Genomic DNA, 25,138 nt, shown 5'->3' with positions numbered 1-25,138 from the left:
CAATTCATTATTTCATATTCGCATCATAACATTTTAATAGACTACAAATTTATAAACATATTTAAACATCTTTACTTACTTTTGCTGTTATGCGATGGAATCGTACGATGAGAGCACACGTATATCAAATAAATAGAAGAAACGATAGCGTACTGCATACATTGTATAGTAAAAGGAGGAATTCATCAATCATTAATGAAATTATTTACTATAGATACTTCACTTCAAGCACCCATTCCTACCAATGCAAGGTTGATATTGATGGAGAATTGAATTTACTACTACATAAATTTTAAGGTCATTATGTTTTCTTTTATGTCTTATAGTGTTGTTATAATTTGTTAATGCAATTTTGAACAGATCGAGTTCATATAATGTTTCTTTTCTGTCCCTATTCGTAGAAAATAGCGATAAAATGTAGTACAGAAACCTGAAATATTTTATATCAGAAAAACTTCGTACAAAAATTATGATCATTCTACAAAATTGAGAATTATTTAACAGTGATTTTTCCACATACCTTTTTATTTAATTTATGAATTGTGACAAGCTTCAGGTATGACGGAGGACGTGCTACAAAAGCGGCCAGTCGAATAAGTAACTATATGTCATTTTATCAGAATTCGTTTAAAAACCATCTGCAGGAGACTGAGAAAGTACTCAGGGGACTGAGATCTCAACAAAAGTCTCATATAACCAACTGTATTTAAAACTGTTTACTTGAACAAACAAGATAATTTAATATTAGTTTTAGATAGCTCAGGGGAGCACGAGGCGGCTACGGGTTCTCAGGGCGTAGGACCACGCTCTGGGAAACCCCGATGAATCTGATATTCTTCTATAGCCGGACGGTGACTGGTCGGCGCCTTTGGCCCCCGCCAATTTGCCGATCCGGTGCGGAGAACCTCAGAGAAGTTGGTGGGCCCGTATCCGCCAAGACCACTCACCTTACATTCTTGTGGGGCTCCCCGTCACCCTGCACCAGCCTTAACCGGGGCAGGGTGCGAAAGAGTGAGTGGCACCAGGATGAAAACCCTTGTTGACGACCTCGGCAATTTCTCGAATAACAATGGATAGAAAAACGAATCGAAGAATCGTTTACGGTGCAGGGGAGGGATACTCCAGTACCGGCGCAGCCGCGGGTTGTAAAGCGGGCCCCGCTGCGTCGTCATCGAGCAACCGTGGCCGTCCGGGGGTGGGCCGCCAGGTCCCTGGACACGCTCATGCGTCTGGCGAAGGGGACTCGCGAACGCTGGCGTCGCCGCAAGAATCGTACAAGCACGATTGCGGTCGGCGAGAGACACCTCGCGGTCGACCATGGAGTCGTCGGCCGACGAGGCAGGATTCACCACTGTGGAAGGAGGAAGAAGAGGGAGAGCGAGGCGAAAGAACAGGAAGCCCGCGGTGCAACCTCTTCCAACGGTCCATGTGCCGACTGAGGACGCAAGAACCAAGGGATGGGTATCGTCGTCTCTTCTATCGTCGACATTGCGAATAGGGGCCTTGGCGCCCAGGACGGCGACCGGAAGCGGCGGAACGAGGGCAAGGACTTTCGCGGAGGCGGCCGCTCGGCCTCCGGTGCGCCCCCCCCCCCCCGGGAAGGGAATCCATGCGAGCAGCAGGCAGCGGCAATGGACTCGGAGCTATCGGGGCAGGAAAGAAACGCAACGCTAGCTAACGCACAGCGAGAAAGTGCCGGGCCTTCCCCGACCCCCACGGTGTGCCGCGGTGTCGCTCACCGTGAGGGACGGCTCGGGCTTCACATACAGGGATGTGATGTCACTGGTGAAGAGAGAAGTCAAGCTCTTCGAACTCGACATCACGGAGTTAAGACCGAGGAGGGCGATCACGGGGGCGCTGCTGCTCGAAATCCCAGGCCAGGACGCTGGGAGCAAAGCATCGCGACTGGCCGAGCGGATGGCGGCCACGCTGAAGGAGTTGCCCGCCAAGGTAATCGTGCCGCGAAGGACGGCCGAACTAAGAGTGACCGGACTGGAGGACTCGGTCACCGCGGAGGAAGTGGCAGCCGCCGTTGCTGAGGCCGGGGGCTGCCACGCCGACGAGGTCAACGTGGGAGTTATACGCTCCTCTCCTCGTGGCCTCGGGTCGGTATGGCTACGCTGCCCGCTGACAGCGGCCAGGAGAATCAGCAAAGGAAGAGAAACCGAACCAGGAGGTAGGATCAACATAGGTTGGTCAGCGGCGAGGGTTTCCCCTCTCTCTGCGCGTCGACTCCAATGCTTCAGGTGCATGGAGTCGGGTCACGTGCGCCGGGACTGCACATCGACGGCCGACCGGTCGGAGCGCTGCTACCGGTGCGGGGCGGAAGGACATCGCGCCAGGGACTGCTCGGCGCGAGTACCGACGTGTCCTGTGTGCGCGGACCTGGGACTACCCGCGTCGCACCGTATGGGATCACCGGCATGCAAACCGCCTGCCCGTAAGAGGGCCGCGCAGGAAACAAGGACCTTTCCATACGACAGTGGGGATGCGGTGACGAGGAAGGAAACAATACCGCCGTCAACTGACCCCATGAAGGACAGAAGAGAGGATGGAGAAGTCGAACACAACGACTGCGAAGAGAACGGCCCGAAGGAGGCTATGGTGACGGAGCCTTCCCCGACGTGAGCGGAAGAAGAGGAGGAGGACAACTGCTCCTGCAGTGCAATCTTAACCGCTCCCGCCGTGCTCAGGACTTAACGGAGCGGGCCTGATGTCGGCGTGCGCCGGCTGTACGCCGGCGTGGTGGGATCGAGGCTCCTCTACGGAGCTCCGATCTGGGCGGAGGACCTGATGACCAACCGTCGCAGTCTCCTAGTGGTCAGGAGGCTGCACAGGACGGTGGTGGCCATCAGGGCACTGAGGGGCTTCCGCACCATTTCGGCGGCGGCAGCGGCGGCAGCGGCGGCAGCGGCGGCAGCGGCGGTGCTCGCCGAGTTTCCCCCGTTCGAATTGCAGGCCCTGAGGTGTCGTGAGATTTATCTCCACACTCGGAGTCTGTCGGGCGGGGCGGGCCCGGTGGGCGCCGACGTCAGGGTTCGGGCTCGGCGAGCTTTGCTCGTCAGATGGCGCGCCAGCCTCGACACGAGAGCGGGTGCGCCGGGGATAAGGGTCCTCGGGGCCGTCCTTCCAAACTGGGACGTTTGGTTGGACGGAGGCGGGCCTCCCCTGACCTACAGGGTGACGCAGGTGCTCACCGGACACGATTGCTTCGATGAGTATCAGCACCGAATCGGGAAGAATCGCGCGCTGCCACCACTGCGATGCGAGCGTGGATTCGGCGCAGCACACGCTGGAATACTGCCCGGCGTGGGCGCGGCCGCGCCACGACCTCATCCTGGAAATCGGTTGGGATCTCTCGCCGCCGACGATCTTCGAGGCATTGTTGGTAAGCGAGAGAAGGAGGAGGGCTGTGACCTCCTTCTGTGAGCAAGTCATGCTTCGAAAAGAGGCCGCGGAGAGGGTGAGGGTGCGGTACTCTCACCCTGAGAGGATTGACCCGCGAGGGCACGGCAGAGGCCATGGACGCGCTTCGGTGAGACTCACTAGGTTCGCCGCTTCCCCCGGTGGGGTGCAAACTTATGCGCTGGCAGCTCAACGCCCCGGGGCCACAAAGCAGCCCGGTAGGGGTACCGGACTTCCTGGCACGGCGGCTCCGGCGACGAGGCGCGATGTGACGTGGCTGCACATCGCTCCATTCTTGGACGTATTGAGCTTGGGGGGGGGGGGGTGTATCGCTTACACCGGTTCCCGGGCCCTTCTCGATCGCAGCCGGGACGGTCATCGTGGAGGTTTTAGTCGGTTGGAGTCCGGCACTACCACGCCGCTTTTCCCCAGAAGCGACCTGGTGTCCGTGCGGATTTCGTCCACGTTAATAAAAAAAAAAAAAAGTTTTAGATAGCTCAAGTATTATTTACAAAATTTACACATCCAACATCAACAGTAATTTGTAATTATCTAGTTTATAACTAACTATACTTATACTATATATACTATACTATACTATATGTACTATACTAGTATATAACTATAATTAACTAATCACTCTTGATAATTGTTCCCGAAACTTGAAGATAAAGACAGAAATAATTAAATTTTAACAACAATCAATTCTTATTAATTATAACTGAACTAGCTAGCAATCTTGACAATTGCCAGTTAAACTTAGACACAAGAGTCATTGAATTTTTAAAACTAATGAATATTTATTCCTTATGTAAACAAGCTCATTAGCTTGTCAATCTTGCTTCCTTTATTATGAACTAAAATAAATAAATTGTAGACTTTATTTTTTAACGTTCAAGACTACATTACAATTTCACCTAAACAATGCAAGACATTCTATAAGTATCTATGTAATATAAATACAATCAACACACAGTTTAATCAGGTTCCTGGATACTTACTTCTCTCAGCCTCCTATCATATTGCACGACAGAGGACTGAGATCAGGGAATTAAATGTTAAAATTTCTCAAGCGAATTATTATACAGTTCTGATATTAAACAGAAAGTTGAATGCCAATGTTATATTTACGTTACATTAAATAAAACTTAGCAAGATGATAAATTTAGAATATAATACGAACCAGCGGACTGAAAAGCTGATTGGCTGCAGCAGGTGATTGTCAACGATTCTACAATTTTAGCTAATCAAAAATGATCACTTGTTACAAAACGTAAGAGATGCACCAAATTCATCCGACTATTTTTTACTTACATCAACGTGACTTCTTTCTTAGTACCCGTCTTTTTACAAATAATTTCACAGATAGGGGACCGAGATGTAAAAGTGGTGACAAAGATTGTAAATATTTTTTTGTCAATAAAGTGAACTCGATTAAGGTAAGATGAATATGACTATTGTAAAGTATATATAAAAAGGAAAATTAGTAAATAACTTCAAATTCATTTACTGACAATGAGCACGGATTGTAGAGAAAATTGTACAGTTATGACACGGCAGAGGACTGAGAATTTCACATATAAAAGGTAAGTTTTTTGATATAAACAAATTAAATTGATAGTTCTCCATAATTTGTCGACCAAATTACAAGTTACAATCTTTCTCCGTCGTGCAAATATGATACAATTTAACTTTTTTAACAGTTTTTGACATACCATATATGTACAGCATCTAATTTAAGTTACTACATGTGTATTGAAAAATCTGCATTTTCAGTTATGTAAAAGAAATATATATTTATGTATTTCATGCTAGCGCATTAATTTCTTCTGCCCCTTAAGCGAAGATTTTTGGAAAATATTTGATTTTGAGTTTGATCTTAAGTATAGTATACAACACTATCATGGTTTCAACATTCTACTTTATCACGCATTTTTATATAGGCAATATAAAACAAATGCTTTTGACTTATTTTATGAATTTATTTAATATATAATATACTATATTTGAAAAAAATATACTTTGATGTTATTATATTATTATTTATAACCAAATATGCATTATTACGAAATCTTCAACAACAAAAGTTCTTTTATTACACAATTTCTTTTATTTCTCAACATTTCTGATGAATGAAAAGTATACCCATTTATACAGATGTAACTGTTGTTAAGGTATAATAAATTGCTATCAATATAACCTGAAAAGTACCTATATATTTAATTTTATTAAACCTGTGTTTAACAGATGACAAAAATTTAGAAGATTAGAAGGACATTTGTTAAAAATGTGAAAAATGTTTTAGTCAATAAACATATGTTTACTTCATCTTATTATTGTAATTAACTGTTAGTTAGGTACAAGATGATAGAAAGATTATATTCTGAATCGAGTGTCCAACGCCGAATCGAAAGTCGAGACTCGAATTGTAAATCGAACCGATCATTACATAATCCGACCTGAAGCCCGAGTACACGCAATTTCAGGTGCTCGCAGGCCATTAACTAGCCCTAATTTGTCATTTTACCATAATTACCTGTCCGGTCACTGTTTGTCATTCCATTCTTCTATCCAAACTAAAAGGGTATGGCAAATCTGATATTTTCTACTTTGGATCAGCAACTTTATATCTGGCAGGTCACAAATTGTTCAATTCTGAGGTGAAGATAGGTCGTGATAGCTGCTGTAGTAAAATTAGAGTATAATTAATTAGAATATAATTAACAGTATATTTATTAACAATACCCTCGATGTACACTTTACGGAGAGCTCGCGATTACACTTAGCGGTTCGTACTCGCGGTTACAAGTTCGACTTCTTGATAGATGCGTTATGATAGCGATTCAGCTGAATGCGCGGAACAAGCTCGGATGATGATTGCTCAAGATGCGTCGAGAAACTCTAATCAACTATCAATTACCAACTACCGACTACCAACTGACTTCCCGTCACGATGATGCTGCAGACGAAAACTATGATGGGGTATGTCTAAGGATACGAGATCATCGTATTGGTCGAGGAAAGCCTTCGTTAGGAAAGCGAGGGAAATGGATGTTGCCGTTAATTGGTTAATCTCTGGGTTGATGATTGAGGAAGAATGCTAACCGCCCTTGACAGAAAGTTGCTAGCGGGAAGCATCATACGTGGGGAAAACGAGATTTCCCGTATCTTTCTGTAGTAGGTAATAAATTTAGGGAATGCTAAGACAAAGACCATTTGTTTGTTCGAAGAATCTTAGCAAGAGAAATCCTATGATTTATAGCGGATCCTTAGGCTAGTTGCAAATATGCTATGAAAATGTTTCGATATCTGGCAATCATGTTGTTCGAAGGATAGGGTCTTTGTGTAGCAAGTGTCACGTAAAATTGAGGGTTATATATAAAAAAAAAACAAGACAGCTGAGCCGTAACACAACCATTAACTTTCTTTTTTATTAAACTTTATTTTTTGCACTTAATATTTACAATTGAGCATACACTGATCAAGTACGCGACTGGTCTAAGGATAGAAACCGGTAAAGATATGTTGACTATTCTAAGGATACAGAATAAGTGAGTTTTAATGACTATACTGTGTCTGAGGAAAGCTAGAGATGGGTGTGTCTAAGGACACGGGACCATCGGATTTGTTGATGACAATTTTGGTTAGGAAAGTGAGGACAGTAGACACCGCTTCCGATTGGATAATAAGAAGGCTGGTGGACCAGGAAGGGCTTTAGACGCCCTCGAGAGAAAGTTGCTAACGGAGGACACCGAACGTGAAAAAAACTAACTTTCCCATGTCAACACGTAGTAAGCAATAAATATAAAAGGCGCACTTAAAATAAAAGATACGTGTTTAGTCTGAAGGACCTTAACTATGAAAAAAGCCAAGATCCATGGTGGGTCCTTAAGACTATTGAGGGTACGTGTCAAGGATGTGTAGACATCAGGCTACCATCCTGCCCGCGGTATGCGGCCTGGTCCGTTGAGCAACGTTAAGTTGGTATAATCGCTAGTTCCTACAAGCTAAGTTGGTACGACTTCTAACGACGCTCTTTTGTCTTAGAAGTGGACCACGTGTTAATTATCTAAGTGTATCCGGTGTATTCAGACGTTTTGTACGAGGTGGTGAAATATAGAAAGTAAAACTCAATCTGTGTGAATCTATTAAATATTAACCCCAAACCTATATTTAATAACATGGTCTCTGATGCGGATTGATGTTATACAAGCCACGGGACAGAAACCGTTGGAAGGTTTGCTGTCGACTGCCGGTACAATTCTATGGCTCATATTTCAATATTATAATCGTTAGATCGTGTGTTCCTCAAGGTGCTCACCTCAAATTTCTAATTTTTAATTTCTTCATTAATTAATTACTGCCTTTTTCTTTTACTGTATTTACGAGTATTGTAATGAAATAAGGCCATAATTATACAGTTTTTTAACTTATTTTACCTTAATTTGCCCACATTTGGAATATTGTTCGGTTGTTTGATTACCTTATTACCGATATCCATGTGTGGCGGATCGGTACCAACAGGACGCCGACAGGTCGAGGCATCAACGCGGCGCAACACCTCCCGGGCGATCCGCGGGTACCAACCGTCAACACCACAGGGCTACGACGACGACGAGTCTGTCCATCTCGCTTGTGGTCGAAATACAGTGTCATGATACAAATACCGCACCTAGCGAGACTCCCTCTACGTTTAAGGCAGGGACTACCGGGCATAGCCTTACTGACGAGTCCACCGGTAGTCCCGGGACGAAACGCAAAACTCTCTTTTCATCTGGCAGCGACAACACTTCCGCCAAACATGTATTGAGATAGAGATCGTCTAGTACAAATTCCTACGTTTATCTGTTCATAATATGGGCTGTCCTATATCGATTGATAATTTACGACTAGACAACGATACTGTCTCGTACTAAACTTATGTCAAAATGTTGAGATATGAAATAACCTCCTTTATGTTTGAAAAGTTGTGATTTCTACAGAAAGGTTATTATTAAAAAGAAACGAAATCTCGAGGTTGCAAAGAGACTATGAACGTTATATAAGTGGACATATTCCAGGAAGCAACTTGTGAATATTATTATAAAATGTTTAGCAATTTAACAATTATCCGTTTATAGTTTATTTTTTAAAAAAGGAAATAACATTTCTATGAAAAATGAAGAACAAAGATGTAAAGTAATTTTTACGAAATTTCATTAAATCGAAGTAAAACTTAGAACAAGAAATTTAATCCAATTATTGTGATTTATTTATTCATTAAGATTCAGGCTATTGTCATGTTATTTTAAGTATTTAGAAATAAATAAGCGACTTTAAAACACTTTATTCCAGGGCGTCATAAACAAAATATTGATTAAACGAAAAAGAACCACTTTTTTTACATTTCGCTTTGTATTTTAAAAACTATTTGTCGTACTTGAAGAAGTTTTACTAGCAGGTTGTAGCTAATAAAATTATTTATAAAATGAGACCTGTTGCGTTCTGATAAGACTAATTGTTAAATGAAATTGTTTATAAATTTTTAATTTACAATAAAAATATATAAGCTTATCTTAGTACATTATCTGGAAGACTTATATTTTGATATGCAAATGTAAAAAAATGTTTTCATTCAAACGCTTGGCTAAAATTCAGTGATAATCATTTCTGCTGAATTGGAAAATGCTATAACTTTCGTATTTTAACGTAGCGGAACTTGCTTCTATCGATTTCTGCGATCCATCTGGGATTCCATGCAATTTGAAAATTTAAAAAAACACTTCTCTAAAACCAATTTTTTAAAAAAAGTCGTCAACACTAAACTATTAAACATTACAAGACGCAACAGGCGTCATTTTACAGTTTATTATTTGTATTAAACGTGGATGTTTTTTCGTATTGAATGGATGCTTATAAAAGATAGAAAAACATTTGCAAAGTTGTTCAATTTTCGCAGTGAATAGTCACGAAGCTTCAGCACAACGGGCAAGGTCGTTGCGAGCCACGCGTGTCGTTCTTGAATTGTCCGCGCAAGAAGTGTAGATCATGAAGAAAATCGCACTACCTCAACAACTATTGCACTCATAAAAACATTTTCTTTTTAATTTAATTTGGTTTTTTAATTTGGTTATACAAAAAAAGAAAACGATTAATAAATCTGCTTCCTTGTTTAATGTTATTTAAAGGCTGTATCGTTCGCCGTATTGAGTATTGCCGTGTAGCCCCGCTGCTTAGGCTTACCTCCTTTCGTTCATGTAAGGAAGTTTGCTCGCGTGCAGGGGTATTTTAGCCGATTTTTAATTGTCAATAACAAAACAAAGCCGAAAATGCAATTTTTTTATTCTTAATTTTCGTATTGTTTCGGCTTCAAGAATCGCCCCTTAAATTTCCTGACACCTGTAGCCGAATACCCTATATATTTGCCTATATGCGCATGAATATCTTAAACACTTTAGAGTTGGAATTCTCAGGGATCACCTTTTCCATTACTTCCTTATCCTGTCGTTATACATTCTATGGTTTAGATTCCCTGTTAAATAATCTAAATTCCATTCTTGCCACACTTTTCCTTTACTAGAATCATTTTAATTTTAGCTTTCTTACAAATCGTGCAAACAACCCCCCTATCTTGGTATTTAAAGTTATCGCATAATGTCATTTTTGGTAATTATGTGCAACAGGAGCGACCTCACCGATTTCCATGACTTTGAAACATATTATCAAGATAATCACCCTGAACAACTTTTTCTTGTCATGTTATCGCCGCTCGGCCTTAGTTTCCGAGATACAGGCAAAAGTATTTTTAATATTATATATTTAATGGTATGTAGTTTTTTGGAGTTTGGGTTAAATTTCAATTAAATTGGAATTCATTTTAAGTTGTACTTGATTCAATTTAATACTCGTTATTATTAACGTTATAACTGGACGTATGTCTGCTATTATATCGAAAAATGTAATTATTCGATCGCCGAAATTATGTTGTCGCAAATCTACATAAACAGCTTCACCGGAAACCTCGTTCAGAATTGCGTATGCGTGGCAGTAAGAAGTGTTTTTGAAAATTTTACTTCACCGCACTCGTTGCTCTCTCGTAAAGACCTAATTCGTTCAATACGAACTACACACAAGTTATCAAGGAATTTTTAAGAAAAATATTTCTTCATTCGCATGGTGTTATTTGGTTGAACTAAATTTTTACGTCTGAGCAGCATGTGAAGTATTGAAGTAAAGTTTTCCAAGACACTTCTTACAGCCTCACGTATGCAATTGTAAACGAGGTTTTCGCTGAGGCTGTTTATTTAGATCCGTAAAATATGATACAAAGATATAGAGTTTGATAGCTGATGGATGTAAATAGATCGTTAAGCGGCCAAGTAAGCGGTAAACGTGTTAACTATGCTCGTGACTGGGTCACAAATACACACATATGATCATAATTCATTGTAGTGATACCGATAGCTTTTTGCAAATATCTTGGAAACTAAACCAGGAGGTGGTTACACGTATAGGAAAAAGTTGACATATTTCAAGGCCATTGAAATTGAGATCATCCCTGTCCTAAATGATTAATTAGATAATTAAAGGAACTTATTTAATTGGAGTTCAATTATAATTGTAGCGCCTCCTCCGAGAATATAAATTGGTAATGCCCTTTGCCTGCAATACTTGCCAGACGTTTAAAGCAAATTAAAAAGCGAAAATCGCGCTCTGCTTGTGTTTTCAGCGTTGCCAGTCGTCCACCGGTTCACGGGTGTCGCTAGTTTAAAATGTTGCCGTTATTATTTGGGCTTGGGTATTCGATTGAAAAACGAGAAACAATTATAATTGAGTTTCACTTAGGTTTGTTTAATTATATAATTGTAATTCTCTTCCTCAAAATGATTTGGGAGATGTTTAAAGCATCTAACGGCAACCAGAGATTCGAGGAAAAGTGTGTAAATTCAACTATTACAAGAGGAGAAGAATGAAGATTTATTATTATACCCAAACCTATTAAAACAAAGATAGCGATTACACAAAGAAAAAATTTAAAAATAAACATCTGAGAAAACCATTCCAACTTATCATCTTAAAGTTATCTTATATGAATTAAGATTCAAAAATCGCATTTGCAAACACATTTGCGTCATGTATAATCGATAGATCATAAAATTTGGTGAGCTTCATTCCGTCCATCCAGCTGCTCTACGAATAACATCAACATTAACACCTTCTTTCTTGGCAACAGAAGTCGACGCATATGTTGTGTTGTGTGTGTGTTTATATCAATACAACTATTCTCTAAGCCGCGTTTGACCCATCGATTCAGCGTACTGTTTTATGCGTTAATAATCATAATTTGTTATTTTTTAAAAGAGATTAAAAAGTTCTTTGTTGAATGTTAAAATATTTATCTTCTACTTATATTGAGCTACTATAAATAAAGATCGTTTTCTATTTAATGCAGAATTCTTTATCCTATCAGGTATTCTTATTTCGAACTAATCGAGTTTTATTCTACTATTCTCGAGCCTTATAAATGTTAAAGTCTGAATGCTGTGGCTAGTGATCAAGGCAAGTAATTGTCTCGAAGGTTAACCTTTCGAAGAATAAAAGATCATTAGAACCTTCATCAGATAAAAAGACAAGGACTACACTAGGATTCTACGTTTCGTTGTATTTTGGATTATATAATCTTATCTCTGCTACACCTTTGAAAAATCTCCTTATATTGTTATCCTGTCCTATGCTTCTGGTTCTAGTAAACGAGAGATCGTCGACTAAAGACTAGTGAGTGAACAGTATTTAGTTCCTTTTCCAAACTCCTGATACAGACACGCAAGAACGTCCCAATCTATAGATTTTTCTGGCAAAAGCTCCACCATTAAGACTCTATAAGACGTACTGCTTAATTGAAAGAAGATATAATTTCTGGTTATTCTTCGGAAGTACTCCATACCCGAAACGAATAACATAACGTTTGCGAATAATATCGTCAAGACCAGGGATAGTTTCCGCCATAGTGGATGAGGGTCTCTATTAGGAGAAATTAATAAATTACTATTTGGCCTAATAACTAACGGCTCTTTTACAAGCATTGATCGGTACAATGGATACGGCGCCTGCGACGACCAGTCTAGGATTACTATCGTTCCTGTCACACAATAGCTCTTAACCTTTCAAAGAACTCTTAAAATTATAGAAAATGGAAGAAACGCGTAAAAGAAATAATTGCTCCAATTTAGCGTGAGTGCGTCTATTGTACTAATATTGGGGTGTTTAAACCAGGAGACATAGCGCTCACATTCCGTGTTTATACGACTAGTAAATAGGTCGATCTCGGGCTTACCGAGATAATTTACGATGGTTCTAAAGACTTTATTGCGTAAGGATTATTCTGTCTCGGGTTCTACTCTACGAGATTCTCTATCAGCTTCTGTATGTTCTTTGGATTTTATATATGAGGCATAAAGCCAAATATTTCTCTCTTCGCGTCAAGATTTGATTATGAAATTTAACGCGATTGATTATTGAGATTCTGAAACGTACTACTCTCATTCTGCTAACATAAGAGATGACTACTATATTATCAAATCGTAGTAAAGTATCGCAATCTCCTCGACTCTTTGGTGAAACAACGTAATCCAAAATAGGCTGCCTTTAACAACACTTATTGCCAATTCGTGATCCTCTTTAATCCTTTGAGCGCTGCGTTGTCCGACGTTAAGCGTGCGCCGTGGACTGCCCACTCTTTACGAAGAAGCATACCGTGGACTGCGTATGATTTACGAAAGAGCGCAAGTTGAGCAGACTGAATCTTCATTGCAAAATATATTGATTATAACTAAAATAAATTATGCAGTGACCTGAAAAGCATTAATAACCATTTATTTCATTAAGCAATAACAACATGAACAATATAAAAGTTTTAAATTATATCTTTTAAATTGAAAATTTAATTTAATTTTGTATTGTATGGTAAATCTCAAAGCAGGGTTCAATACATAAGCCAATGTTACATTTTTTGCATTCGTAACGCGAATCAGTCCTGCGATTATGTTTAGCGCAAACAGCGTATCTTCGTCGTGAAGAATGTTTATTATTTTCTTCAGTTATGCAGGATGTAGGCCTCTCCGTTAACCGAAATGGAAGGTCCTGTGAATGAACTCTTCCTCCTTTAGCCTTTACCCTGCGTGGTGGGGATCTTTGCAAAATATCTTTTACGAGAAGCAGATGAAAATTTTTAAATGTTCCAGTTTCATTATTAGCACTTTTGTAAAGAATATATGCATTATATATAGCGAGGTCTAGGAGGTGGAAAAAATATTTGTTATACCATTTTGTGCTTTTTCGAACGCAGTGAAGTGAACTCAAAATCATATTGATTTTATCGACTGCGCCCATCAAGGCATTGTAGTCTACTACACACTTTGGTTTTCGCTTTGGTTTGTCAGTTTGATAATTCATTTTTTTCTTTTTTTTTTTGTTTCAACGAAATCATCAGAATGTGAGGTGGATAATATCCATACATCTCTTTTATCACGCCACTTTAACGCCACTTTTAGCCTAAATTGAATGAAAGATGCCACGCTTAATCTAAACGATAAATGGTTGAATTCACGCAAAAGGTTATCGAAATTAAATCTGAAGGGTTCTATTCGAATCGAAATTTGCTATGGAAATTAAATATTAGGCGTCTTTTAAGTCGGTTATACTAATAAAACACTCGGGACTTATTAATTTTGATGTCATCCGCTAATGCTCTAATTTAAAATGTTCGGTATGAACGAACTCATTTAACTTTCTCTAGCACCTTTGCTTACTAATTGACTAATCATACGTATAATTATAGTAAATTCTTCAATTGACCAATTTCTATTTAACGGTCTATAACTTAAAAAAGAAACCTGAGAATGAAAAGGTATTTTGACATTCGGTAGGAATTTTAAGTCTTTTTCCTTAATATTTTAACCTCTCCTGGAACCCCTTCCCAAATAGAAATTCGTTCGGCAACGCCTCTCTCAAAGTATCTCTGAAATTGCTATTTAAATTGGCCAAAGTCAAATTTCTTTTATTCATTTAGCAAAGCACCGACGGCTTTTGCTGCAACAGTTATTTTCTCTTGTTTTCCGACAATTCTTGCGTCCCTCTTAACACCAGTTGACTGAAGAGAATCCCTTATATCCAAATTCAACTTTGGCAAGTAAGCGAACAAACAATTTTTGGGAGGAGGATATTTCTTTATAACGACATTCGTGTCTCCTTTAGGAAGATATTGTTTTATAATATCCTCCCATCATAATGCAATATGGACTCTTATGGCATTTGCCAATTGTCTTTTATTTATGCATCGATGACCAGTTGCCTTAACCGTTTGAGTCCCACGGGTCATTGAAAAAACAGGGTCGAAAAATCCCGAATAACGCGACAGCGCTTGTCTTAATCGATTGCGAAGAGAATCAAGCGGTGCTTACTTTACTTTATGAAATACATTTATGTATTTATATATGCGTACTATTAGTTTATAAATATTTCAAGTTTTGTTCAATAAAAATTATTGAAAAGATAACAATGAAATACAAAATATCATTAATCATCCGTAGCGTTCAAATGCACTGAGACTTTTCGACACAAAATCTAAACAGCGCGATCGCGCTGCTTGGGACTCAAACGGTTAAGAACAATCTCATTTAAACTACCAGAGCATTGCATACTTTGCCGAGATTGTTACGTCAAATTGATTACGGTTAGATTGATTAGTAGTATCGTTCTGGTTGTGTTCTAATGTCTTTTGTTTCAGCCTTGTCTCCTCCATTAGTATAGTCTGCTGCCTGCTGTTACTACGGTTCAGCTCCCCGGTATATCGGCAACGTTCTACTCGTCGTTCTCGTATTATGATTGGAAATTCTGGTTTCGTGATTGTGACCCTGGCTTCGTTGCTGGGAGAAACACTTTTAATTTTAACTTTGCACTATCCGCACTTGATCGCGAATATGTTAAACACGATCTTGAGTTAGGTGGACTGTACCGCCCTAATTAAATCGAAGGGACTCTTTGATAGATAGACACCTAAACAACTCGTTTGGTAAGTACTAACTTCCGATAAGGCGGGCAAGGAAAGTAATAACTTTCACTTCTTTAGAAAACGAAAGTAATGATTTTGATTTCTTATAGTAATAAATATAATCTCAATCAGGCTAGAACCCGAAGGAGCAACTTTGGATTTCTAATAAATTAGAGCGGTAAAGAATCCGTCGTAACTTGTCGTAAATTCGCTTACGTCGCTTTCGATTTATCTTGCTTTTAACGCAATTTCTGATTATTCTTTCTATGCTGCTGCTTAAATGCTCTGATTCAGATGACGAATATTTCCTTTTCCCGACATTTCGAAACTCGTGTGGTTCACCCGATATGAAAACACGAAATGGTAGGCGAGCGACGACGCTGGCGGCACAGGCAGAGCGCGGTTTTTGATTTTTAACTCGCTTTAAATGTGTGGCAGGGAAGGAGTACTATCAACTGATCTCAAAATACAGTTATCTTAAATTTTGCTTCTGAAACAAAAATTTTAATTCAGTTTCTACAATGTGGAATAGCCATCCTTAAAGCCTCTTAAAGTTTGTACAGACTTTCTTTTTCCTCGCAACTTACCTTTTCTTCCGCCTTTCTTTTTGACATTATGGGGGCGCAAAAAAATAAAAATATTCGATACTAAACAAGCGTATTGCATAATTAAAGCAATTATTAACAACAATAGAAAGATACCCACCGTCGTCATTCAAAAGCTAGAATAAGAAACTCGCCGTCTTCTATTTTCGTTAAGAGGAACACAAAATCTTAATTTTCTTAATTTAACAAATACTAGAGCACCACGCGATACAGCAATCCGACAAGTGAATCGTTGTTGCACAGCAAAAAATTCTGTGCGTATGAAAGCACTATTGTAAGTGCGCGCATTCTAGCGAGAATATTTAACTGTGATCGTATTCACGAGCTGTAACTCCGCAGAGAGAAAACTCAAGTAAGCGATTCCATATAATAGGAAAATGCATTGAACGTGTATTTGATAGCAATTATGGCATGAGATAGCAGATCTGAAACGTATAATCTTAGCTTTGGGAAATCATGCGCCAAAAGATATAGGTCCCTATAGATCTTTACTGTTATTGGATATAATGTGCGGCGATTAGTATAACAATATGAGTGGGAATAATGTATATAATTGAGAGATAAATATATGTATGTGTATGATAATATATATGTACGTATATATTAACCTATTAGACCATTCTATCGAGGAGAGATATCGGTATTAATTTGGATTAGTAAAGAGTCAGAATATCGGTAGAGTATCGGTCATTCTAAGTTTTTGCGCTTTAATTTGGCCTACTCTTGGTAAGAGTTAAATTTGAAAAAAGTAACTTGTAGCGCATGATACAATGATATTTAATAAAAGAGAACACGTCGTTTTTTTTTTTTTTTTAATTTTACCATAAAGATTAATAATTCGCAAAGATAAGTAAGTTATAATTTGTAACGAATGAAACATTGACGTCGGCTTAACCATTTAGTTGGCACACTTTAATGTCTAGATAATTTGGTGGATGATAGAGTGGATGAATTTGTAATAGAGAAATATATTTAAATAAATAAAGGTATAAGTATAAGTATAATGTGTAAGTTTATGCTGATCCACATTCTCGCTCTCGTAGTGTTAGAACACTATTATACAGAGAACTATTATACAGAGGGGTGTCCCATAGTTGGTGGTACAACCAGGTAGCGGCTGATCCTACGTGAAAAAATAAGTTGAAAATATTCAATGAATTTCCTCTTGGCAAGAAAATTGAATTTGGAAAGATATACATAAACTTGGCTAGTCCCGTTCTAAACAGAAGCAAATAATAGAAAGAATAAATAGAAGCTTAAGCGACGTGTGAAAATAAGTTAAAATAGCACTTTTTCATGTTAAAGTTTATCTCGATAAAATAGAGAGGAACGCGTGGATGAATGTGTAATAGAAATATACTTAAGTAAATATAAGTATAAGTACAAGTACAATGTATGCTAATCCAGATCCGCACGCTGGCAGCATTGCATTATAACAGAGCTTCGAAGCCATGGGCCTATGGATATTTATATAATTACGAAAACTGGCCCATGTACACCCCGTTGCACCATCTGTACATTGCATGTTCCTAGAAAAGGTTATGCGGCTGAGAGGCCCTTCAAATTAATTTAGAGCATTTCAGCAATACTCAATGGCTGGTTCTTTCCTAGAAGTGAGAATCACTTTAACATTTCATAAGATATTTTCTTTTCGAGGAAAATAAATTTGAAAATGAGGTGGGCTATTATACGTGTTGGTTTATTAACCCTTTCGCTTCTGCAATTCAGTCCGCCGAAGTACTGTCACTGAACGGAAACGCACGCCAGAGATACGCACAGTGTGCGTGGTTGCTGTATATACGTTTTTCTAAATCTTAAATAACAATAATTTTTGTAAGAACCGTATATCAAATATCGTTTCACTGTCAATGGATTTAATAGATTTTTTAGCATGAAACAGTGTACGATCGTTTAGATGTTTAAAATATATTGCGTGAAACGTTTTGATGTTGTTTCAACAATAAGTAACTTTAAGAAATAATTAATCCAATATGTCAATAAAATCAACAGAAGATGTTCTGCTGATAACGAAAAAATATGTTATTGACAGATAGCACTTGTATATGCATCATTTGGATGCCGGATATATGGGGTACCGGACCCAGGAGTCATCGCGTGGTCACCGCCTATATGCCGCGTTCGTGCCCACAGGTCATCTCGTGGATGCCGCCTATAAGCGGCGCTCGAAGCGAAAGGGTTAAAGAGACGAGTGAGAAAATTGTAACAGTCAGTGGTATATTAAAATCACTTTAAATACAAGTACAGAGATGGTGTATGTCGGTCGTAATCGTCGCTCGCTATTCCACTATATGATTCGCTATAATGATTGTCCTAGAGAGCACGTTCGTCTATTTGCATTGACCGGTGGTATTACAAAAAGTTCAAATGTAACTCCGGTTGACGATTACAAATAACGGCGCTAATGTTTTGTTCGGAGTTTGTTTACCTTTAGACCTAGCAAACCAAAACAACGTTGGCACTCCAAGGCACAACAATACGAGTCTCTTCGGATTCGAATCTTCCATTGATTCATGTGCTAATACAAAAACGTACGTGAAGAATAAATTTAAGCATGTCTAAACTTTATTTTCTTGAAAATGAGACTGTGCCGAGTAGAGGTACAAATTAACGCTCTGACCCTCGATATTCGTCGCCGTCGGCGATCAAGTTCGAGACGTCGCAGATCACGGTCAAGATTTAGACCACCGATTCGTTTCTGGTCAAAGGTGTTTATAGACTTTCGCGAGATCTGGTTCATCAAACCATTTACAGAGTTAATCTGTAAATTTTCCAGGAACGGAGCTTGCTGAGTGAGGTCCGTGAATACATATAATAAATATTTTTGGCGTTGCCAACGCTAGTTAGTATCGAGGGAACGTAAGCATTACCTAGTACACGAGTATCGAGCATTCTTATAGCGAGTATATCGAGTGACATTGAGCGAGCGACAATTAACTCGGTATTCTATACTTGGAATAATTTTAAATACATTTGACAATATCAAATATATCAACTAGTCTCGTTATTATATAAAACAACACGTTTAAATCATCCACCACAAGGCCTTAAACGGACAAATTTTATTTTACGTTTTTGATGCTTTGAGTTATTTTCGCACGTTGAATAATCTCCTAGCGATGATATTCGTCGGTACTTAATTAAGTTCAAGCGTCAAATTTGTCAAATTTTAAAGGTTGATTTTCTCGAAAAAGAACGTCATATAGAGACCAGTATCTTTGAAATGCATTTCCCGAAGCTAATATTTTATATCTCACGTCTGCTGTCTCGAAGAATCATATCCAGTTTCGTCCCGATTGGCGGCCATCGGTACCATTTAGTATAATTTTCTTCCTTTTTTTGTGATTTTGAACATTAATTTTTCCGTACAAACGCTTTTAAAATATTTTAAGTATTTTCAAAACGTTAATACTTATGTTGCCAATTTAATTATGTAACAATATAGAAATAAAATAAACATTATGTCGTCCGTATAATTACACTGTTTCTCCACTTTCTTCCATATTTTGAGGGGTTTGTTTTTATTATCTTTAGAGATTCGTTATTAAAATTTCTTTTGGTATGCCTCGTTGTTATTTGCCGCTGATTCACCTACCATAATAAAATAACAAACATAATTGAAGCCAGAACAACAAATCGTTGCCCTCTCTGCCACGCAGTGTTGTCGCATTGTCGCTCAGTTGCTATACAAGCTTGTTGTGATTTTCGAAGGGGAATAAGTAAATAGGCAGTTACGCATATTTAACTGCAGCCACAGGCGCATAGGGATGCGTCTCTAACGAAGCAACTCGTGTCCAGTGTTCAGCTGACGATTATATAAACAGGTCTCAATACTCGCTAGGAAAAGCCGTCCGGAAATTGAGTCGTGACTAATTGTAAAAAATCAACCTGTAAGACAACAAAGTTCGCGTTCTTGCAAGATAGACAGAGTAGAGTGTCTCTGTCTGAGACATTTTTGTCTTCCATGTTGATTTTTCACAACTAGCCACGACTCAATTTTTTAATGGTTTTCCCTAAGCTTCGGTATATGAATATCGAGACCTGTTTATATGATCGTGGTTTAGCCATGGCCTAATCAGCCAGAGCGCGGTTTCTTTCGTTTATTTGAAGGTATATAAATAGGAGTTGCACGATTATACGAAAGAAATAAATTTTTCTTCGCCATTGAGCTTATCGCCTACAACATCATCGCTGCACTCGCGATGGGTTTCGCTGTTCTTAGCTCGGTTGTCAGTTACGATCGATGCATTGTTTATACTCGATGGAGTTGGCTCAGCTTCCGCTGATCGCTGATTCGCAATGTCTGGAGACGCCTGACTGCAGACGATTTACATTGCTTTCCATCTTGCACGCTGCGCTGGTTTGCACAAGATCACGAATTATTCGTGCACAATCACATTGATCCAGATCGTGCTGGTAAGCAGCAAGAACAACGAGTCATCCATTTCGTCGAACTGTGTTACTTTTTTCCGTTCTGGTTATATACGGATTAGGATTATTATTCTGATACACATCTTCGCCATACAGTCTCATGCCTACCACTTAGTCTTTGTCGTCTTTACTCGATTCGGATAGCTTCTTCAAACGGTGACGCTTATCGTACAATTTCCCTTGCACCTCTTTTCTCATATTTTCTTTGAGAGCTACTTTATCGTGTTCTACGAAAGAGCCCGAGTTTTTCGGAAAAATAGGAATATGAGACCGAATCCTTCTCGAATTATTAACTGTGCAGACGAATAAGCGTTTTCTAGTGGCGTTTTTATGGAAGATAAAAGTCCTACCCTAATACCTTCGCATTTTTTATGATGCTTTTAGCAATCTCCGTCGCTGCTTTGGCAACGCCATTGCTCTACGAGAATCTTGGAAACTTGCTACGTTGTTGATGAACTTGTTCAAAGTCTAAATCACTCGCAAACCGACCAAGATCGGTTAAAAATTGCGTACCGCAGTCGGTTCTCGACACTTCTGGAATATCAAATCTAATGAACATTGCTTTACAGATCAACCTGCAGATCAAACTATCAAAAGAAAAAGTTTATACTGTTTCATTGGGAAATACCTGTGATGACCAAGGATATGCACAAGCAAATATCTTTTGTGTACCAATGATCGGTACAATTTATGACACACGCGCCAGCGAAGCTATTTTCGAGAAAGCTGTTTTTTATCCGTGGCTTTCATTACTTTTGCGTGTGTGCATTTTTCCGATTACCAGCCTCGATAGTGTTTGCGAGAGTCATAAATTCCAAGTTTCTAAAGACCCTACTTGTCGATGGTCCGTTGACCAGAGCAAACTACGCCAAGTGGTTCGAGCCCGGAAGAAATCCCACGGCGTCACCGAATGTACATCTACAAATTTCCCGTCAAGCAGCACTCTGATCTTGAAGCGTACTAAGAGAGAAGTGTGATAAGAGTGATAAACAAATACCTAATTGGCTGAGCCAGAATGGGAGTTAGTCAATTAAGTAAAAAAGGAGTGCCTTCGGATCTTGAAGAAAGCGAGAAACTGCAAGACGATAATATAATATCGTAAAGGAGTTTAATTTTAGATCGGTCGAAAATAGAAAAAACCGTGTATGTCCTCCTTCTGTGGTTCGTTTACATTTAAGAGCGCTTATATGACTAAAGTCACCTAGTTCTTGCAGAGGCATGAGAAAAACGATAAACAGCGTTAGAACAAAAGGACGGTTTCGGTTTTTAAGCAGGGGTGACCGAGAGGTAAGAGTATGCGAGTCGAAAAGCGAGTGTGTTGCTAGGATCAGAGTTGATCGAGACGTCGAAGCATAGAGTAGTTAGAATTGAGTTGCGAGTGTTGTCGAGTGTTAGAGTTGCTAGTGAGAGAGAGAGAGAGAGAGAGAGTTACCAAATAGTTGTCAAGTTATTTGATGTAAATACGAGCGTTGCATTTAGTTTTCCTGTTAATCAAACATCGTTTTTCTGTCTAACTAATATCTGTATTTTCAATCCATTATTAATAAATTATAATTAATCGGACAAAATTACATCTTTAATATATTCCGATATTACAAGTGGGGGCTCGTCCGGGATTGAATAAGACAGAGAACGACACGATTTAACGGAGCTATTTGTGCGGGAGTAGAAAAGAATAGAATAAAATGGCAAACGTTGAAGACGAACGATTGTCGGGTGAAGAGAATTTGACGCTGGAGGAGCTGAGAAGTAAGCTCGCACAGATGAATCTGCCTATATCCGGTGCGAGATCAGTGCTGGTTGCCAGGTTGAACAGAGCGTGCAAACCTGGTCGATCTACTCCTAAGGATTCGAAGCGTGGCGAAGAACCAACAAACCAGCGAGATCTAAGAAGCAAGCAGAGAGCCGAACGCAGTCAACAGGGAGAGGAAGACCTCGAGAAGCTGAGGACGAAAGAGCTGAGAGCGCGTCTCGTTAGCTTGGGGTTGAAGGTAACGGGAAGAAAATCCGAACTACGCGCGCGGCTGCAGGCGGCCCTAGAAGGAAACGATGTATCGTCGGAAGAAGAGAGCTCCGACGAAAGTGAAGGCGAGGACGATAAACAAGGCGCGCGAGAATACAGGAGAGGCACGCGAGCGGTGTATCAGGACCGCGATGAGTATCACCAGAAGGTATGCGTCGGTTCGATGTTGAGTCTTAAAGACGTAGAAGGCTCATTAGAGAAATTCAGCGGGGATGATCTGCTGAGTGTAAATCAGTGGGTGGAAGACTTCGAGGAAATGGCAGAAGTGTGGGGTTGGTCAGACGCCCACATGGTGGCCTATGCTAAGAAATTACTCGCAGGCTCCGCTCAGGCCTTCGTACGACAAGAACGATGCGCGAAGTCCTGGGCAAAGCTAAAAAAGGCGTTGAGGAATGAGTTTGAAAATGTAGTAAGCGACCAACAGATACATCGCGAGTTATCCCATAGAAAGAAGAAAGCAGATGAGAGTCTGCAACAATATATGTATCACATGTGCGGGATTGCAAAACAAGGAAGGGTTGATACGCAATCCTTGATAGACTACATTATTCAAGGCATTCCCGACGAGGTCGCGAACAAGACTGTGCTATACGGAGCCAGGAATATCGAGCAATTAAAAGAGCGTTTCAGGCGCTACGAAGCGATAAAAAGAGATATGGAGATGAGGACGAAATTTGAGGAGTCGAAGAGTAGCAGGGTAAAGCCGGTGGCGAAGCTGTCCGAAACCGAGAGGAACAAGGAACCCGGTCGATCTGGAGATGCGAGGAAGGCGCGATGCTACAATTGCGGTGATGCGGAGCACGTGTGTGCGGAGTGTCCGAGCAAGTTGAGAGGACCTAAATGCTTCAAATGTAGGGAGTACGGACACATCGCATCAAAATGCGACAATTTGGGTGAGTCCTCAAAAAAAATTTATAGCGTGTTTCGGTCGTTACAAACAAGGCGTGGTAAGGATGTTAAGATCGAAAATTTCGAATTGAGCGCGTTGATAGACACCGATAGTGAGCTGACTCTAATGCGAGCAGATCAGCATGTGAAAATCGGAGCGCCCATATTAAGTCGGCAAATCGTTGGATTTCGCGGTGTCGGTTTCGGAAGGAATTTTACGCTCGGGAAATTTTCGACGAACATTATTACAGATAATGAGTCGTACGATATAACGACACATGTAATTTCAGATACCTTGATGCCACACTCGTTGATAATTGGCACAGACTTCTTGGATACTGTCGAATTAAACATAAAGGAAGGAAATGCTTCTATTCGTAAAGTAGAGGAAAAAGATTGCAATAGACTCCCAGAGGTGTTTAAAGTAGATATAGAAATACAGCAAGACGAAGTAATAGATCAGTCTCAATCTGACTTTGCAAACCCGATCGTAGTTGAAAAAAGGAACGGATCTCTTCATGTTCCTATCGAGAAGAATAGTAGAGAATGTACGGCAGTTGTAGTTCCCACGAGTGCTTGTCTCGAGGGCACCGTTGTAATGAGCAAAATTTTATTAGATAAATCGGTTGCGAGGAACATAACCGCGGTAGCGTCGAGTGGAAACGACACGGACGGTTGCGATGAAGTTTTCGTAGGATATACAGAGTATCGTGCGAATTGTAGAAACGAACAAACAAGTTCTAGCTCGAATTCTAAGAAGCGAATGAAAAGCGAGAATGAGACGGCTACGGAAAAATTTGAGGTAGTGCGAAGGCGAGCTATCAATCCGACCTCTTGTCGGCGAAGGGCGTTTAACAAGAGACGCAAGAAGGCGACAACATACAAGATGGGAGATCTGGTGGCGATCAAGAGAACGCAGGGCGGTCCTGGGCTAAAGTTGCATTCGAAGTTCCTTGGGCCGTACCACGTGGTGAAGGTCTTGCGGAATGACCGATACATAGTGCAGCGAGAGGGGGAGCACGAAGGGCCACGTACAACTTCCACGGCAGCCGATCACATGAAATGGTGGAATGCTGACGATAGTGATGTAATTGCGAGAGGCGATGATGAGCACATCTGAGGGCAGATGTGATTGTCAGGAAAGGCCGATTGTAATATCGTAGAATAGCTTTGATTGGAGATCGGCTGAAATTAGAAAACACCGTGTACGTCGTCTTTTTGTGGTTTGTTTACATCCAAGAGCGCCTAGTAACAGTGACGCGAGAAACGATAAACAGCGTTAGAACAAAAAGGACGGTTTCGGGTTCAAGGAGCGATGACCGAGAGGTCAAAGTGTACGAGTCGAAAAGCGAGTGTGTTGCTAGGATCAGAGTTGATCGAGACGTCGAAGCATAGAGTCGTTAGAATTGAATTGCGAGTGTTGTCGAGTGTTAGAGTTGCTAGTGAGAGAGAGAGAGAGAGTTACCAAATAGTTGTCAAGTTATTTGATGTAAATACGAGCGTTGCATTTATCAAACATCGTTTTTCTGTCTAACTAATATCTGTATTTTCAATCCATTATTAATAAATTATAATTAATCGGACAAAATTACACCTTTAATACATTCCGATATTACACGTGTATTACGTGTATTACTCCCCGACTCGTCGGGACAGCGGAGACGGCGCGACGCTGGCCAGAGGTGTGGGGGAAGTGTGGGAGGGGGACCCATAACCATTCCCGTTGGGGCCTGGGGAGCA

General features: G+C 40.2%; 1 protein-coding gene across 1 annotated transcript in view; it reads left to right on the top strand.

Annotated features, from left to right (window-relative positions):
* Nucleotides 1-24,518, top strand: part of LOC138185708 (uncharacterized) — a 43,098-nt gene extending 18,580 nt beyond the window's left edge. The window contains exon 2 of the mRNA XM_069124869.1: nucleotides 21,780-24,518. Coding sequence (XP_068980970.1) covers nucleotides 22,173-24,518 — 2,346 coding nt within the window. The 5' untranslated portion in view covers nucleotides 21,780-22,172. The remainder of the gene's footprint in view (nucleotides 1-21,779) is intronic.
* The last annotated feature ends 620 nt before the right edge of the window (nucleotides 24,519-25,138 follow it).

Source organism: Bombus flavifrons, chromosome 12, assembly GCF_040668555.2.
Source record: "Bombus flavifrons isolate JBK064 chromosome 12, iyBomFlav1_principal, whole genome shotgun sequence".
NCBI lineage: Eukaryota > Metazoa > Arthropoda > Insecta > Hymenoptera > Apidae > Bombus > Bombus flavifrons.
This window is presented reverse-complemented; position numbering and strand designations above follow the sequence as displayed.